The 14,648-nt window shown below is 43.5% G+C and overlaps 2 protein-coding genes across 2 annotated transcripts in view; both read left to right on the plus strand.

The window, feature by feature from the left end:
* The window catches only part of XK (X-linked Kx blood group), a 77,858-nt gene that overhangs the window by 35,552 nt on the left and 27,658 nt on the right, over positions 1–14,648 (plus strand). The gene's annotated exons all lie outside the window — the stretch shown is intronic.
* Positions 6,511–7,095, plus strand: LOC123594112 (histone H2A-Bbd type 1-like). The gene has a single exon (XM_045470743.1). The coding sequence runs from the start codon at positions 6,568–6,570 to the stop codon at positions 6,985–6,987; it is 420 nt and encodes a 139-aa protein (XP_045326699.1). The 5' UTR covers positions 6,511–6,567; the 3' UTR covers positions 6,988–7,095.

Raw genomic sequence — 14,648 nt, forward strand, 5'->3', positions numbered from 1 at the left:
ATTGCAACCAAGTATTTAAAAGTAATAAATGATGTCTGATAACACTATAGTGTTGTTGCCTAAATCACTGGAGAAAACCCCACCGGGACTCTGATAATCAGAAACATCTCATGGATAGTGAGACCATTGACAAATCTCTAGAGACTTTCCATACAATATATAAGATTTTAAACACTTACATTAATATTTTCTCTGTTAATATTTAACAAAGAGAAGTCCAAGTACTTGTTTTGATTTGAGAATTTTCTGTGCAACTCATCAATAGTAACATGTGCGGTAAATCCAATCATTTCTAGCACTTCTCTTTTTTTCATAAAGTGAAAAATCTTTATGACTTTCTGGGGACCCTGTGAGAAATCAGTTTAAAACCAAAGACAGTTTTAAGTGCAAAAGATAATGCAAAGTATTATTTTCTTTCAGTCTTCATTTTAGATTGTATTTTGGGAATGCTAAAATCAAAAGTTGCCGAGACATTTGCATGCTTAAGGTAGAATCATGAGAGCCTGAGAACGTGAATGGTTGTAGCTTGGCTGTCTACTAATTCAGTGTCAAGACAACATTTAAATAAATGTAGACAAGTCCTTAAAACTTCAGAAATGAGCTATTATTATTTTAGTTTAAAGAGAATACTCACAAGCATGTTGAAGTCAGAACAAAGGAATATTCTGGTGAGATACGGAATCTGCTACTTGGGCAAATTATGTATAGAGTAATATGGTAGGCTGAAATAAGGCTTTCTCAAATACTCAGGTCCTAATCCCTAGAATGTGGGGATGTTACTTTCTCTCTTGCAGATGGGACTTTTAGATTTAAGTTACAGATATTGAGGTGGGAAGATTATCCTGGATAATTGTGGTTGGCCCGAGAAATCGGAGTGCCCTTATATAAGGGAAGCAGAGGGAAATTTTAATACATAAGCAAAAGGCAATGTGACAACTGAAACGAGATGCTGTATGGCTGGCTTTGAAGATGGAGGAAGAAGTCATGAATAAAGAAATGCAAAGAATTCAGCTCTAGAAGCTGGAGAAGGCAAGGAAATGGATTTGACCTTGGAACTTTCAAAGGTCATGCAGCCCTGTTCACACCTTGCTTTTAGCCTGATGAAACTGATTTCAGATTTATGACCTAGAAGAGAATCAATGTGCATTGTTTGCAGCCACCATAGGAAGCTAATACAGGTGAAGGGTAATCTTTGACAACCACTTATTAAGAACTAACACTGGGGCACTTGGGTGGCTCTGTTGGTGAGGCGTCCAGCACTTGTTTTTGGCTCAGGTCGTCATCTCGCAGTTCATGAGTTATAAGCCCTGGGGTGGGGACTGTGCTGACAGCGTGGAGCCTGCTTGGGATTCTCTGTCTCTCCCCCTCTCTCTCTGCTCTTCCCCTACTCACTCACTCTCTCTCTCTCTCTCTCTCTCTCTCTCTCAAAATAAATAAATAAACTTTAAAAAAGAAGATGTGACAAACGCTGTAAGGAAACTTAGCCCTTTTCACAGAGAACAAACTAAATTCTGTGATTGCTTCAATATAATATTTGTGTTTTCTTAATTTACTTTTTATTTTTTATTCTGAAGTTAGTTAACATACAGTGTAGTCTTGGCTTCAGGAGTAGAACCCAGTGATGCGTCTCATACATATGACAGCTAGTGCTCCTCCCAAAAAGTGCCCTTCGTAATGCCTGTCACCCATTTAACCCATCCCCCTACCCACCTCCCTTCCATCAACTCTCAGTTTTCTGTATTTAAGAGTCTCTTAAAGTTTTCCTCCCTCTCTGTTTTTATCTTATTTTTCCTTCCCTTCCCCTTTGTTCATCTGTTTTGTTTCTTAAATTCCTCATATGAGTGAAATCATATGATATTTGTCTTTTTCTTACTGACTTTGCTTAGCATAATACATTCTAGTTCCATCCACATTGGAATCTTACCGTTGGTAACATTTCATTCTTTTTCATCACCCAGTAGCATTCCATTGTGTGTGTGTGTGTATATACGTATACATATACACATTACATCTTCTTAATCCATTCATCAGTTGATGGACATTTGGGCTCTTTTCATACTTTGGCTATTGTTGATAGCACTGCTATAAACGTTGGGGTGCATGTGCCCCTTCGAAACAGCATACCTGTATGCCTTGGATAAATACCTAGTAGTGCAATTGCTGGCTTGTAGGGTAGTTCTATTTTTAATTTTTTTGAGGAACCTCCATGCTGTTTTCCAGAGTGGCTGCACCAGTTTGCATTCCCACCGATAGTGTAAAAGGGTTCCCCTTTCTCCACATCCTCACCAACATCTGTTGTTGCCTGAGTTGTTCATGTTAGCCATTCTGACAGGTGTGAGGTGGTATCTCATTGTGGTGTTGACTTGTATTTCCCTGATGATGAGTGATGATGAGCATCTTTTCATATGTCTGTTAGCCATCTGGATGTCTTCTTTGGAAAGGTGTCTGTTTATGTCTTCTGCCCATTTCTTCACTGGATTGTTTTTTCGGTGTTGAGTGTGATAAGTTCTTTATAAATTTTAGATACTAACCCTTTATCTGATACGTCGTTTGCAAATATCTTCTCCCATTCCATCAGTTGCTTTGTAGTTTTGTTGATTGTTTCCTTTGCTGTGCAGAAGCTTTTTCTCTTGATGAGGTACCAATTGTTCATTTTTGCTTTTATTTCCCTTGCCTCTGGCGACATGTCAAATAAGAAATATTTCTGTGGCCAAGGTCAAAGAGGTTTCAGCCTATTTTCTCCTCTAGGATTTCGATGGTTTTCTGTCTCACATTTAGGTCTTTCATCCATTTTGAATTTATTTTTGTGTCTGGTGTAAGAAAGTGGTCCGTTTTCATTCTTCTGCATGTTTCTGTCCAGTTCTCCCAGTACCATTTGCTAAAGAGACTGTCTTTTTTCCATTGGATATTCTTTCCTGCTTTGTCGAAGATTAGTTGGCCATATATTTGTAGGTCCATTTCTCGGTTCTCCATTCTATTCCATTCATCTATGTCTGTTTCTCTGCCAGTACCATACTGTCTTGATGATTGCAGCTTTGTAATATAATTAAGTCTGGGCTTGTGATGCCTCCACCTTTGGTTTTCTTTTCTATTTTTTTAAATTTTTTTAACGTTTATTTATTATCGAGAGACAGAGCGGGACAGCATGAGCAGGGGAGGGGCAGAGAGAGGAGGAGACACAGAATCCAAAACAGGCTCCAGACTCTGAGCTGTCAGCACAGAGCCCAACGCGGGGCTCAAACCCACAAACTGTGAGATCATGACCTGAGCCAAAGTCAGACACTTAATTGACTGAGCCACCCAGGCACCCCAGAATGCTGGTGTTGTTTTGATAATGTTGCATTGAATGTGTAGATTGCTTTCAGTAGTATCAACGTTTTAGCAATATTTGTTCTTCCAATCCTTGAGCATGGGATGTTTTCCATTTCTTTGTGTCTTCTTCAATTTCTTTCATAAGCTTTCTATAGTTTTCAGTGTACAGATCTTTTACCTCTTTGGTTAGGTTTATTCCTAAGTATATTAAGGTTTTTGGAGCAGTGTATAAATGAGATCAATTCCTCGTTTCTCTTTCTGCCGCCCCATTACTGGTGTATAGAAATGCATCCGATTTCCGTACATTGATTTTATATCCTGCGACTTTCCTGAATTCCTCTAGCATCTCTGGCAGTTTTTTGGTGGAAACTTTTGGGTTTTCCGTGTAGAGTATCACGTCCTCTGCGAAGAGTGAAGGTTTGACTTCTTTTGTGCCAATTTGGATGCCTTTTATTTCGTTGTCTGAAAGCTGAGGCTAGGTCTTGTAACACTAATATTTGATTCTGAAGGGTCCAGGAGCTCTTTGAAATTCTTGTGAACAAACTTATTAGAACTGAACCAGATTTCGAAAAATTTTTTTTTACTTTTGTTCCTTTCCGGATTCTCTTTTTTGCAAACCTCCCGTAACGTTCTGTGTGCATTCGGGTTTTGTCCTTCAAATTTGTCTGTTACATTCTGAACCAACATGCCATTTTACTTCATACAGAAACATTCTGTTTTAAACAAGGAAACAAAAAACCCACGTCATCTTGAAACTCCTAGTGGACTCTCACTCATGTATGTTAGTTATAACTTTTAAGCAAAATCACTTGTATTTTATTGTGAAAACTATAGGGTGAATAATTGTGAATTTCTTTCATGTTAGTGGATTTAGCAGATTTCATGAACACACCTACCCCAGAATTACTCAGCCACATACTAATATAACTTCTCACTGTGGCAGAAATGACCATGGTCATGGGCAGGCTCAAAAATAGAGCCTCTTTGTAGCATGTGCAAATAAGAAGCAAAAATATACGAACTAGAAATGTACTTAGTTATCAGTGTTTCAACATTCTGTCTTAAAAATTATCTAGGCATCTATGGGATGCCTGGGTGGCTCATTCAGTGAAGCATCCAACTCTTGGTTTCGGCTCAGGTCATGATCTCACAATTCATTAGAGTCTTGCATAGGGCTCTGTGAGCCTGCTTGGGGCTCTCTGTCCGTCTCTCTCTGCTCCTCCCCCACTTGCTCTCTCTGCCTCTCAAATAAATAAACATTAAAAAAATTAGGTATGTATCGGATGCCCATTAACTATCAGTCCAAAGTTATTCATTATCTAGAAATCTTAACAATTATCTTCTCATTGACGTACTATGAAACGTGATTGCTTTGTAGGATGAAGTTTGTCCAACCAGTGATTCAATTTGGTTAATTATAAATTTATATACATATCATAATCTTAAACATAAAATACATCAGCACCAGTTTATGTGATCAGTAAAAGTTTATAAGTTTAGGAAGAACATACCTGAGTAGTAGATAAATGCATATTTGTGTTATAGTTAACACTGATACAAGAGAAAGGACTTAGTTGTTTTCATTAAATCTAAACGATCGAACTAGTCCTGTTTGCCAAAGATTTACTTAAATTGAATTTGATATCTTAAAATAGTTGTGATTTAGTTTCTGGGAGAATATATATTGTTTAGATCTACCTCATTTAAAGTATCATAGTTCAGTTTCCTTATTTTCAAGAAAATTTGGAAATACTCAATGTGTGTAAGCAGTTATTTATCTAGAAATGCAATTTAAGAACAGAGCTCCCTTAATTTAAGAGATTTTATAATCTGTTAATATCATCCAGAGGTAGGAAAACATTGTACACTCACACAGTCAAAGGTGAAGACCTTTGTGTATTAAAGACAGAGACATATGGGCCCAGACAAGTAGAGCTTATAGCTTCAATCCTATAATTTCAGGCATATGTCAAGTATAACACAGAAACAGCAAATCTCATCAGTCCAGAAATCAAAAAGCTCTTCTCCCCTCAGAGAGTATGCAGTTCTTAATGGATTTGAACAAAGACTGGAAAATGAGGTTGTGTTTTGTCTTTCACCCAAAAGAAACTAGATCTCTTTGGACTCATTTTGAGAGATTTCCACATGGTCAGATCCTAAAACCAAACTCTGAACCATTTTTTTTAAAAAATGTTTATTGTGAGAGGGAGAGAATGAGTGAGCAAGCAGGGGAAGGGCAGAGAGAGAGGGAGACAGAATCCCAAGCAGGCTCCATATTGCCAGAGTGGAGCCCAACGTGGGGCTTGAACCCGTGAACCCTGAGCTCATGACCCGAAACAAAATCAAGAGTTGGGTGCTTAACTGACTGAGCCACCCAGGCAACCCCCCCCCCCCAGTCATTTTGGTTAACAATAAAAATAAATTATTGGCTGTAAATGAACAAAAATGAAACAGAAACACCAAGTTAGCAGAGAAGGAAATTAAAATTATTACAAATTTAAATTAGAAAAAATCAACAAAGTGCTCTTGGTGCTTTGGATTCACCTAGAAGAAATGAGACACGCCTGGGTATTAACTGAGAATGAGGTACACTTTTTTGTCTTTGCATTGTATCTGGCTCTGACTGGTGAATCTAGTGGGCATATCACTGTGACCTCCAAAACAGTTAGAAGATATTTTCAAAGAGAGTGAACTCATGACCTTTATATCAATGTAACGTGAAAATGTGTTAAGAGTCTTCACTGATGAGGAATTGGCGGATATTGTAACCAATCCAGAAGAGAATCCAAAGAACGTAGAAATATTGATAATGTTTAAATGTGTCAACGGGGGCAAAATTGGGTTTCGTTTGGACCTCTACTGGACAAAGCATTCAGTATGTGTGTCCGTGACTGGCAATTTACAAAGGGCTGTCAAAGAGCTCAAAGACCATGGAAGGCCGGGACCAGGTAACCTGGAGGGGAGTGTCCTCAAGACAGAGCACTGTGTCAGTGGAAAGGTTCCCGTTCTTGTTTGTACTAGACTGTTGAGGGCCAGGAGAAAGAGTTCCCTCGTAAAGAGGGTCCAGTGCAGTCAACAGGGAGACCAGGTTTCTGTCATGGATGTGTCCAGGCCAGTCCTGAGCAGGGCACAGTGACATCAGCGACACCAGTGACATCATAATGTCGGAGGTGTCATATAAGCAGCTCCCTGACCAGTGAGGGGCACACTTGGTGGGGGTCGGCGCCGACATCCTGCCACCCTCGGGCAAGCGGGATGGTCAGGCCGGGCCGATCGGGTTCCAACCCAGCACGCGGCATGTCTGGGAGGCGCCGCCGCCGGCGCCGCCGCCGGCACCGTCGCCGGCACCGTGGCAGACGGAGGAGGCACGCGGTGTCCCGCTCCAGGAGAGCCGAGCTGCAATTCCCGGTCAGCCGCGTGGAGCGTCTGCTGCGAGAGGGTCGCTACGCCCGGCGCCTGAGCGCGTCCACCCCGGTCTTCCTGACCGCCGTTCTCGAGTACCTGACGGCCAACATCCTGGAGCTGGCGGGCAAGGAGGCTCTGGACAGCCACGAGATGCGCATCACCCCGGAGCACGTGCAGCGAGCCCTGGGCAGCAACCAGCACCTCAGGGGTCTCCTCGAGAACACCACCTCCCCTCGGGTGGATGGGATGCCCCGAGTTCGGAAGTGGTGATGCCCGCGCCCGCTCGTCCGGACCCCGAAGCCGCCCACAGATGAGGGAGGCGTGGCCTTGTGTCTGCACGTGACATTAAAGGAGTTAACTCCAGGGCCGTGCCTCTGACCGGTGTCTGTTTCTGTCATTGGGAGGTAGCCGGAGGTGTCTGTCAGACATCCGGGAGGAGACCTCCCACGGGAGGTGGAGGGTGGACGGGGCGGTCAGTGTGGGATGCTGGACTCGGGCATTCCGGGGAGCGGTTTCGCTGGGGACGGAGCGGGAAGCGGCCCTGAGGGAGTAGCGGGTCAGGGGGAAGAGACTTCCTCGCTGGCGCTGAGCCAGTCCAGGCTTGTGAGGCCAGGAGGCTGGCGGGGTGGGGGTGGCTCTCCCAGGCATGTTGAATGCCCAGAAGGAGGGTGGGGGCTGAAGACCACGACTGAGGTGCCACAGGCCTTATTCCTGACCGGAGACCACGTGGAAGTCAGGAGGGGATGGCCGTGGGGGTGGGTGGAGAGGGTGGCATAGCAGCCGACGCGCACTTAACGGGGCCAGGGCTTCGCGTGGAGATTGAAGATTGAGGAGCGACGGGGAAACCATGAAGAGGTACACGTAGAAGGAACTATGCTCAGGTTGATTTGATGGCCTTCTACCCCGCCTCATTCCAAAAAAGGGCTCGAGGTAGGGATTATTAGCTAGTGCTGCGGTCCTCTGTGGAGTATATCCTTCCGCCCTCTCTCGCGGACACTGGTCACCCGTATAGTACTAGGAAAGGTAGCATGTGGCCTCAGACATGCGATCCTAGACGTTCTTTTTAAAAACCATTTGTTAACGTTTCTCTATTTTGAGAGAGAGCATACAGGGAAGGGGCTGAACGAGAGGGAGAGGGAGAATCCCAAGGGAACTCCCTACCACCGGCGCAGAGCCCGATGCGGGGCTCGATCCCAGGAACTGTGAGATCATGACCTGAGCCAAAACCAACAGTCAGACCCTGGACTGAGCCTCCCAGGTGTCCCAATCCTATGAAGTTCTTAATGGTTATTGTTAATAGATTTATTTAGAAATATAGTCCATTATAAACTCCTGTAGTAATCTCATTCTCCATGAAACACCTAACCCGTCTACGATCATATACTTGATGGAGCAACATAGAGTTATCAGTGGCCGAATACGTGTTTGGAGAGGTACAAGTGTGTTCCGTGTAAGTTCTGTCCCAAGTGCTGGACTCAGGAGGACATAGAGTTCTTACAAAGACTCTTGTGGTGTTTTGGGTTAAAAAGAGTTGTCACGTCAAGTGTTCTGGCAGTCTTTCCCCTTCCTGTGACTGTCAACATTTAATATTTTCTCCGGTTCATCATGTGCTCAAGGCCCACCCCCACCCCCCCTCCCCCGCAGCCCCCTGGACTGTCACAGAGGGCTGGTCAGAGGTTGCCTAGGCAGCGTCGACAAAGGGATCAGAGGAGCTGGGTTGGCCATCCCAGTTCACCGCTTTGTGGCCATGTGATGTGGGACACTCCTCTGTTGCCTCTGAAAAGCACTTTCCCGTGTGAAATGGGGATAATAAGGGGTCCCCCATCTTTGGAGTTTTGCAAAGATTAAGTCATTGCGTGCCTGTCAACTGGCGCATAGCACAGCGCCCGGCACAGGGTGCGCCCTGAGTGCGTAGCTGCACGTCTCTCCCTTCCTGTAGACCACATGCTTAGGCGTGCTTCCCCAGGTGCCCCTGGCCTGGATCTCACGCGATGGCCGGGGGCCTGGGCCACTGGCTGTGAGACCGCAGCCTGCTGAACCTTGGGGAGAGACAGAGTGGCACGCAGAGGAAGCAGCCAGAGGTACACCCAGGAACCAGACAGGCCTCAGCCTGGTTTCCTCTCTGCTCCCCTCTGCCTGGGGACTCACCCTCTCTCTGCTTCCTGCCACCAGTATGGTGTTAAAGTATGGTGTTGGCTTAGCCTTTACCTACTTCATAGGAGTGTCCTGACAATAATAGTGTCAGGGTTGTGTTTAGAGCTGATTTGAATATGTGCTCTTACAAATCCAAGAAACTTTTCTTGCTCCACGATGCCATTCAACCAAATAGTTACAGAAACCTCACTGTCAAGATGTCTGCCTTTCCAAGTTGTGATTTATTGTAGAGAGCCAGGAAGCCCTCTTTGCCTTAGCCAAGCCCAACTGTTACTCCTGTGTTCATTTGAGTAGCAAGCAGGCATCTCTCTCTCTCTCTCTCTCTCTCTCTCTCTCTCTCTCTCGCAGTTGCAGGTGGAGATTCGCCTTCACCTGGTTACAGGATAGCACCCACATTGCCACCTCATCCCTGAAGTTGAGTTTCTTTGTGACCGGGGCATGGTTTCTCATACTTCAGTGTCCTTCAGCCAACAGGGACTGCCTCCAGGGTGGGTCATGCCAGAGAATCAGTCATTATGCTAAGATCTTGATACGTTGATTAAATAGCTGTCTGATTTTTAGAAGCAGTTGATTTGGCTCATGGCTTTGGCTTGTTTTAGCACAAAATAGTCTCCTGGGTATTTCACCAGAACGCACAGCAGAGGAATTCTTTGAAGGCTGGAGATGTGAGAGTAGATGGGTAATCCATGTCTGGTTAGGAGACCTGTGTGGTCAGGTGGTAACCTTACGGTCCATGCAGGAGTCCACACTAATGGTCTCTGTGACACCTGTAGGGAGCCAGACTTCCTGGGCTCCTTCAGACTATCCAGCATCCAAGGTGGAATTTGGAGGTGGAGCTTCAGTGACTTCGTGTTGGCAAGCCATCTTGAGTCACAGGGGCTTTGGACAATCGGGCAGAGCACTCCTGCCATCCCTGTAAGAACTGTGCTTCAGCTGTGCTTGTGGATTTCACAGGAAACATGGGGGCCAGGGCCAGTACAGGATGGGTGTAAATGCAGCCCCTGCCAAATCCCCCTCCTACACGTGCACAGGAATCCTCCACTCAGGGGAGGCAGGTGGAGAGGGGGAATCACTGCTCCTGGGAAAGAATGAGCCACCAAGTTTAGGCCCTTTGTGCATTTCAAAAAAGTGGGAGGTGGACGATGGTGAGGAAGGACCAGCTCTGGCTTGGGCCCTGGAGGGAGGACACCGTTGATGACCAGTGCCCTGTTGGGAATGGGAAACTAAAACCAGAGTGAGTGGGGTCCGGGGCTGGGGGGTGTGTAGCTGCCAAACTAGGTCTGGGATCCAAAGGTGTATGAGGACAGGCTGAGGTCAGAGACGGGTCAGCACAGCAGAAAACATAATGTGTGAGAAGAGATGAGCCCAAGAGTTGAGTCTGGGGGAATCTGGAAGGTTGTGTGGGCTCGGGGTTGGCATGAGCACAAGGCATGGGGATTAGGCTGGGCTCCCACTGAGAACAGCCTTTGGGAACAGAGAGGTTTGAAGGCCCAGGCTCCCTTAGTTCCTCAATCTGACATCCTACAGGATGTGGCCAGAATGCAGGTAGCAGATGGGATCATTAGGCCTACAGTGATGTATTTACAGGAAAATTAATCAGCTGCCAGCATTTAAACTAAAGAATTTTTAACATAAAAAGCCTCAGTCACTGGCTTCTCGGGTGAAGTCAACATGTCTGCACACACGTGTTTATTGTCACATGAAGATGTCTGGCTGCTGTCCCGTGACTACTGGGCCTCTCTGGTTTGCCACAGTGCTCACCCTTCACCGTTGTACCTCATGTATGACCCACGTCACTCCTTTACAGTACCGTCCCGTCTCTTAAAGTTGCTTGAGTTCGTTATCCTCACCATCCTAAAACCAGTTTTCTGAAGGGTCAAGTTCTCTCCTTCAATAGGTTAGAACAGCACAGTGCTCCTCACAGTTGTCTTTGGTATGGGGCCAGTATTTTCTGTTGTTCAGATAGATTGTGAACTGATATGTGGTCCTATTTTCCTAGGACTAGAATGGAGTTTACATTTGACTCTTCACTCGAATTCAGCAACATCTGAACTAGTATATACTCTGTTCAACAAGAAGACTCCACTCACTTCAATGTTGTGGCAAAACCCACGATTGCTGTAAAGGTCGCTAAAGGCCGACCATTTCCGAAGCGGTCGTAGCTGATCAGTAACATAATTTAATGATCTACATCAGTCCCTAAGTCACATTTGAATAGCACCGTAAGAGTGAATTTATTTTATTTTATTCCTTAAGGAGTGTGGTTTCAAATCTAGGAAAGGCCTCGAATAGGACCTGTATTTGATGTTTCATTTAGTGTTTCTGCTTCAGAGTCCTTCATGAACACAGAAGACTGGTACGTCATGTATTTAGGGTTTTGAAATCGCTGCGGGGAAAATCTCTCTCCACTGCATCTTTTTAAACAAAATCGAAAGGAAACCGGTTTGCGGCAAGGAGGCAGGTCAGGTGGTGTCGTTGTGGGACGCTTGGGTTCTGCCACATAGGATGAAAGGAATTCACCAACTCGACTGTGGAGGAGAGAGCTTTCATGACATACTGGGACAGAAGAGTGCCAGAAGAGGGAGGAAAGTCAGGTTCTGGTCTCCCACGGGTGTGGTTTCCTTGGGGGCGCATCAGCTTCCACAGCTATAAAATGAGGAGGTTGGACAAAATTGTTTCAGAGGTCTGCTCAAGGTGTACAATTACCAGTCTGAGCTTTTCCCAAGAAAAGTCTGTACTGACAGTGGGTAAATGGGGCACAGAGGACAGGAATTATTTTTAGGGTGTCCTTTTTACAGCTGAGGCCACTTTGGCCCAGAGCTGACCCTCAGCTCTCCAAACGTCACATGGCCAATGGGCAGAACAGTGAGCATGCCAGTCCTGTTCTCGTACCTGTTGTTGGGGCTCCTCCGCTACTATAGCCTGAGAGATGAGCCTCAAGAGAGAAAGTGTGTAATACTCTCCTCTGGGATAAAGAAGCTACTCTCTTGGATACAGAGATATCGGGGTTTGTTGGACCTTTGGGTAAGCACGAGCAACACGAACTTTTACTTGCATTTTATATTGAAAAGGCCAGTTGGGTTAGGATCAAGGACTGATTTTATACAAAGCAGGTGTTGTTCCACTGGTCATTGTAATAGCTAGATCATGAACCCAGCTCGTTAAATAAGGCGTTCTCAAGATTCTGACTCTGTCCACTGACTTGGTGTTAAAGGTGATTATATGATGGCATCAGAAGTCTGTGCTTAAAAGTTTATTCTTGAAGTACCTTAATTACTGTCCTTTTCCACGGAGTTCTCCTGTCTTTAGCTGATCATAGGGCCTTGAGGGAAGCATCCATCAGAGTAAATAAAAAACTCTGAGAAGACAACAGAGACTTAAAATGTTTGTGGGTCACTTGTGACTTGTGACAGTTTTCACAAGTGCAAAATCTGGTAGGAGTATATAATGAAAACAGTACAAGTGAAGGGGAAAATTTTTGTGACATGCAAAATAATATAATAAAGCCAATCCAAAAAGACTTTTGGAGAAAGTATCTACAATGCATGATGATTAAACCTGTTTTCAAAAAAATCTGGGGTAGATTTTAAATACGTGTATTTTAACAAAGATTCACAGAAAGGTTTGATGTATGTCCTCATTTTGAAAACACTGGTGTAGAAATTTCTACTAAAATTTGAAAAGGAGGGTTGGTACCATTTTTTTTAATATACTGAAATTATGACTAATAACACTAATTTTGTTGCCTAATGTCATCAGGGAAAGCCCCAACTGGACTCTGGTAATTAGAAACATAGACAATAAGGGTGCTAATAAATCTCTAGGGACTTTGCATACAGCAGAGAACTAAAATATTGCTATTAATAATATTTTCCCTATTCAGATTTAATCTATGGACAGCTGAATACTTCTTTTGATTTGATTTTTTCTTATACAACTAATCAATACTAACATAGCAAATAAAGCTAAAGTTTTCGAACACCTATTTTTGTAAGGAAAGGAACAAGTCTTTATTACTTTTTAAGGACCTCTGGAAAATCTCAAAGAACGTTTAAAGTACAAAAGACGTTAAGTTTTATTTCATTTTTCATTTTGGAATCTGTGTTGGAAGGTAAAATTGAAGTTTCCAGGACATTTGAGAATTAAGATGGGATCATAGGCGCCTGAGTATATGAATGATTATAGCTTGGCTATTTATTAATTAAAGTAACAGTACAATATTTAAATGAAGATACACAAAATGCAAGTTTCTTTTACTTTAAAGAGAACAATCAATTTTCTTATGATAAAGTAATAAGAAAGTGTTACTGTGGTGAGATATGGTATCTCCCCTCTTTGGGTGTAGATTATATAGGAGGTGAGGTGAGAGCCTGAATAATGGCCTGAGGGATATTCAGGTTCTAATCTCTGAAACCTGTGAATGATAACTCACAGGTTTATATGGCAGAAAAGGATTTTGCCAATAAAGCCAGATGGGAAGGCTATTGCAGATTACGTGGTGGACTCTTAATGCAATCACAAGTGTCCTTGTAAGAGAGAGGCAGGAGGAGGTTTGATGACAGAGGAAGAAGATAACATGAGGACTGCTGGCTTTGAAGCTGGAGGAAAGGGCCAGCAACCAAGGAATGCAAGGAATTTGGCTCTAGAAGCTGGAAAATGCCAGGAAAGGGATTCTCTCCCCTAGGGCCTCTGGAGGAAGCATGGCCTGCTGACACCCTGATTTTAGCCCAGAGAAGCTGATTTCCGACTTCTGACCTCCAGAACTGCAAGAGAGTAAATATGTATTGTTTTAAGCCACCAAGTTTTTGGTAATTGGTTACAGCAGCCATAGGAAATTCTGGAACAAGTGATTGTGCTTTGGACAGAAACATTCCCTTTTTGGCACTTAATTAAAATCAAAATAAGCGTGTGTCATTATCTTGAGACTCCTAGTAGAGTCTCAGTCACATATAGTCTCATTCATATTTATTAATTATAGCTTTTAGGCACTAGTACTTCACAGAGAAAACAAGGGGGTGGATAATTGTGAGTTTCTGTCATTTTAGCAGAGCTCGAGAATACACTCAGCCTAGCTTTCATTTAGCCACACGATTCCCTTATACGTTTCACAACATGGCAGAAGTGAATATACATTCATTTTCAAACCCAAAGGTATAGCCTCTTTGTAGCATATACAAATAACAAGCAAAAGTATATAAATTAAAATTATGCCTGTAATGAATGTTTTAGTTTTCTTACTTAGAAATGATGGAGGTGTCCATTCAGTGTCTACTAATTATTTCATAATATCAGTCAAAGGTCTTCAGTTATCTAAAGATTTTGGAAACACTTCTTTCTTTTCTTTTTTTTTTTTTTAACGTTTTTAATTTATTTTTGAGAGGCAGAGAGACAGAGTGTGAGTAGGGGAAGGGCAGAGGGAGAGGGAGAGGGAGACACAGAATCTGAAGCAGGCTCCAGGCTCCGAGCTGTCAGCACAGAGCCCAACGTGGGGCTCAAACTCACTGACCTGAGATCATGACCTGAGCTGAAGTCAGACGCTTAACCGAGTGACTGAGGTGCCCCAGTGGAAATGCTTTTCAAGATGACATACTATAAAACCTCATTACTGTGGAAATACAAGTTCATTAGAACAATGATTCAGTTTGCTTAAACATAAATTGATGTTTTTGTAATCTTAAATATTCAGTAGGTAATTCTAGCCTATTTGATTTTAAACCTGTGTAAGTTTAGCAAAAATATATACCCAAGTGGCAGAAAAATGTATGCTTGTTTTATAT

Source organism: Leopardus geoffroyi, chromosome X (assembly GCF_018350155.1).
Source record: "Leopardus geoffroyi isolate Oge1 chromosome X, O.geoffroyi_Oge1_pat1.0, whole genome shotgun sequence".
Taxonomy (NCBI): Eukaryota; Metazoa; Chordata; class Mammalia; order Carnivora; family Felidae; genus Leopardus; species Leopardus geoffroyi.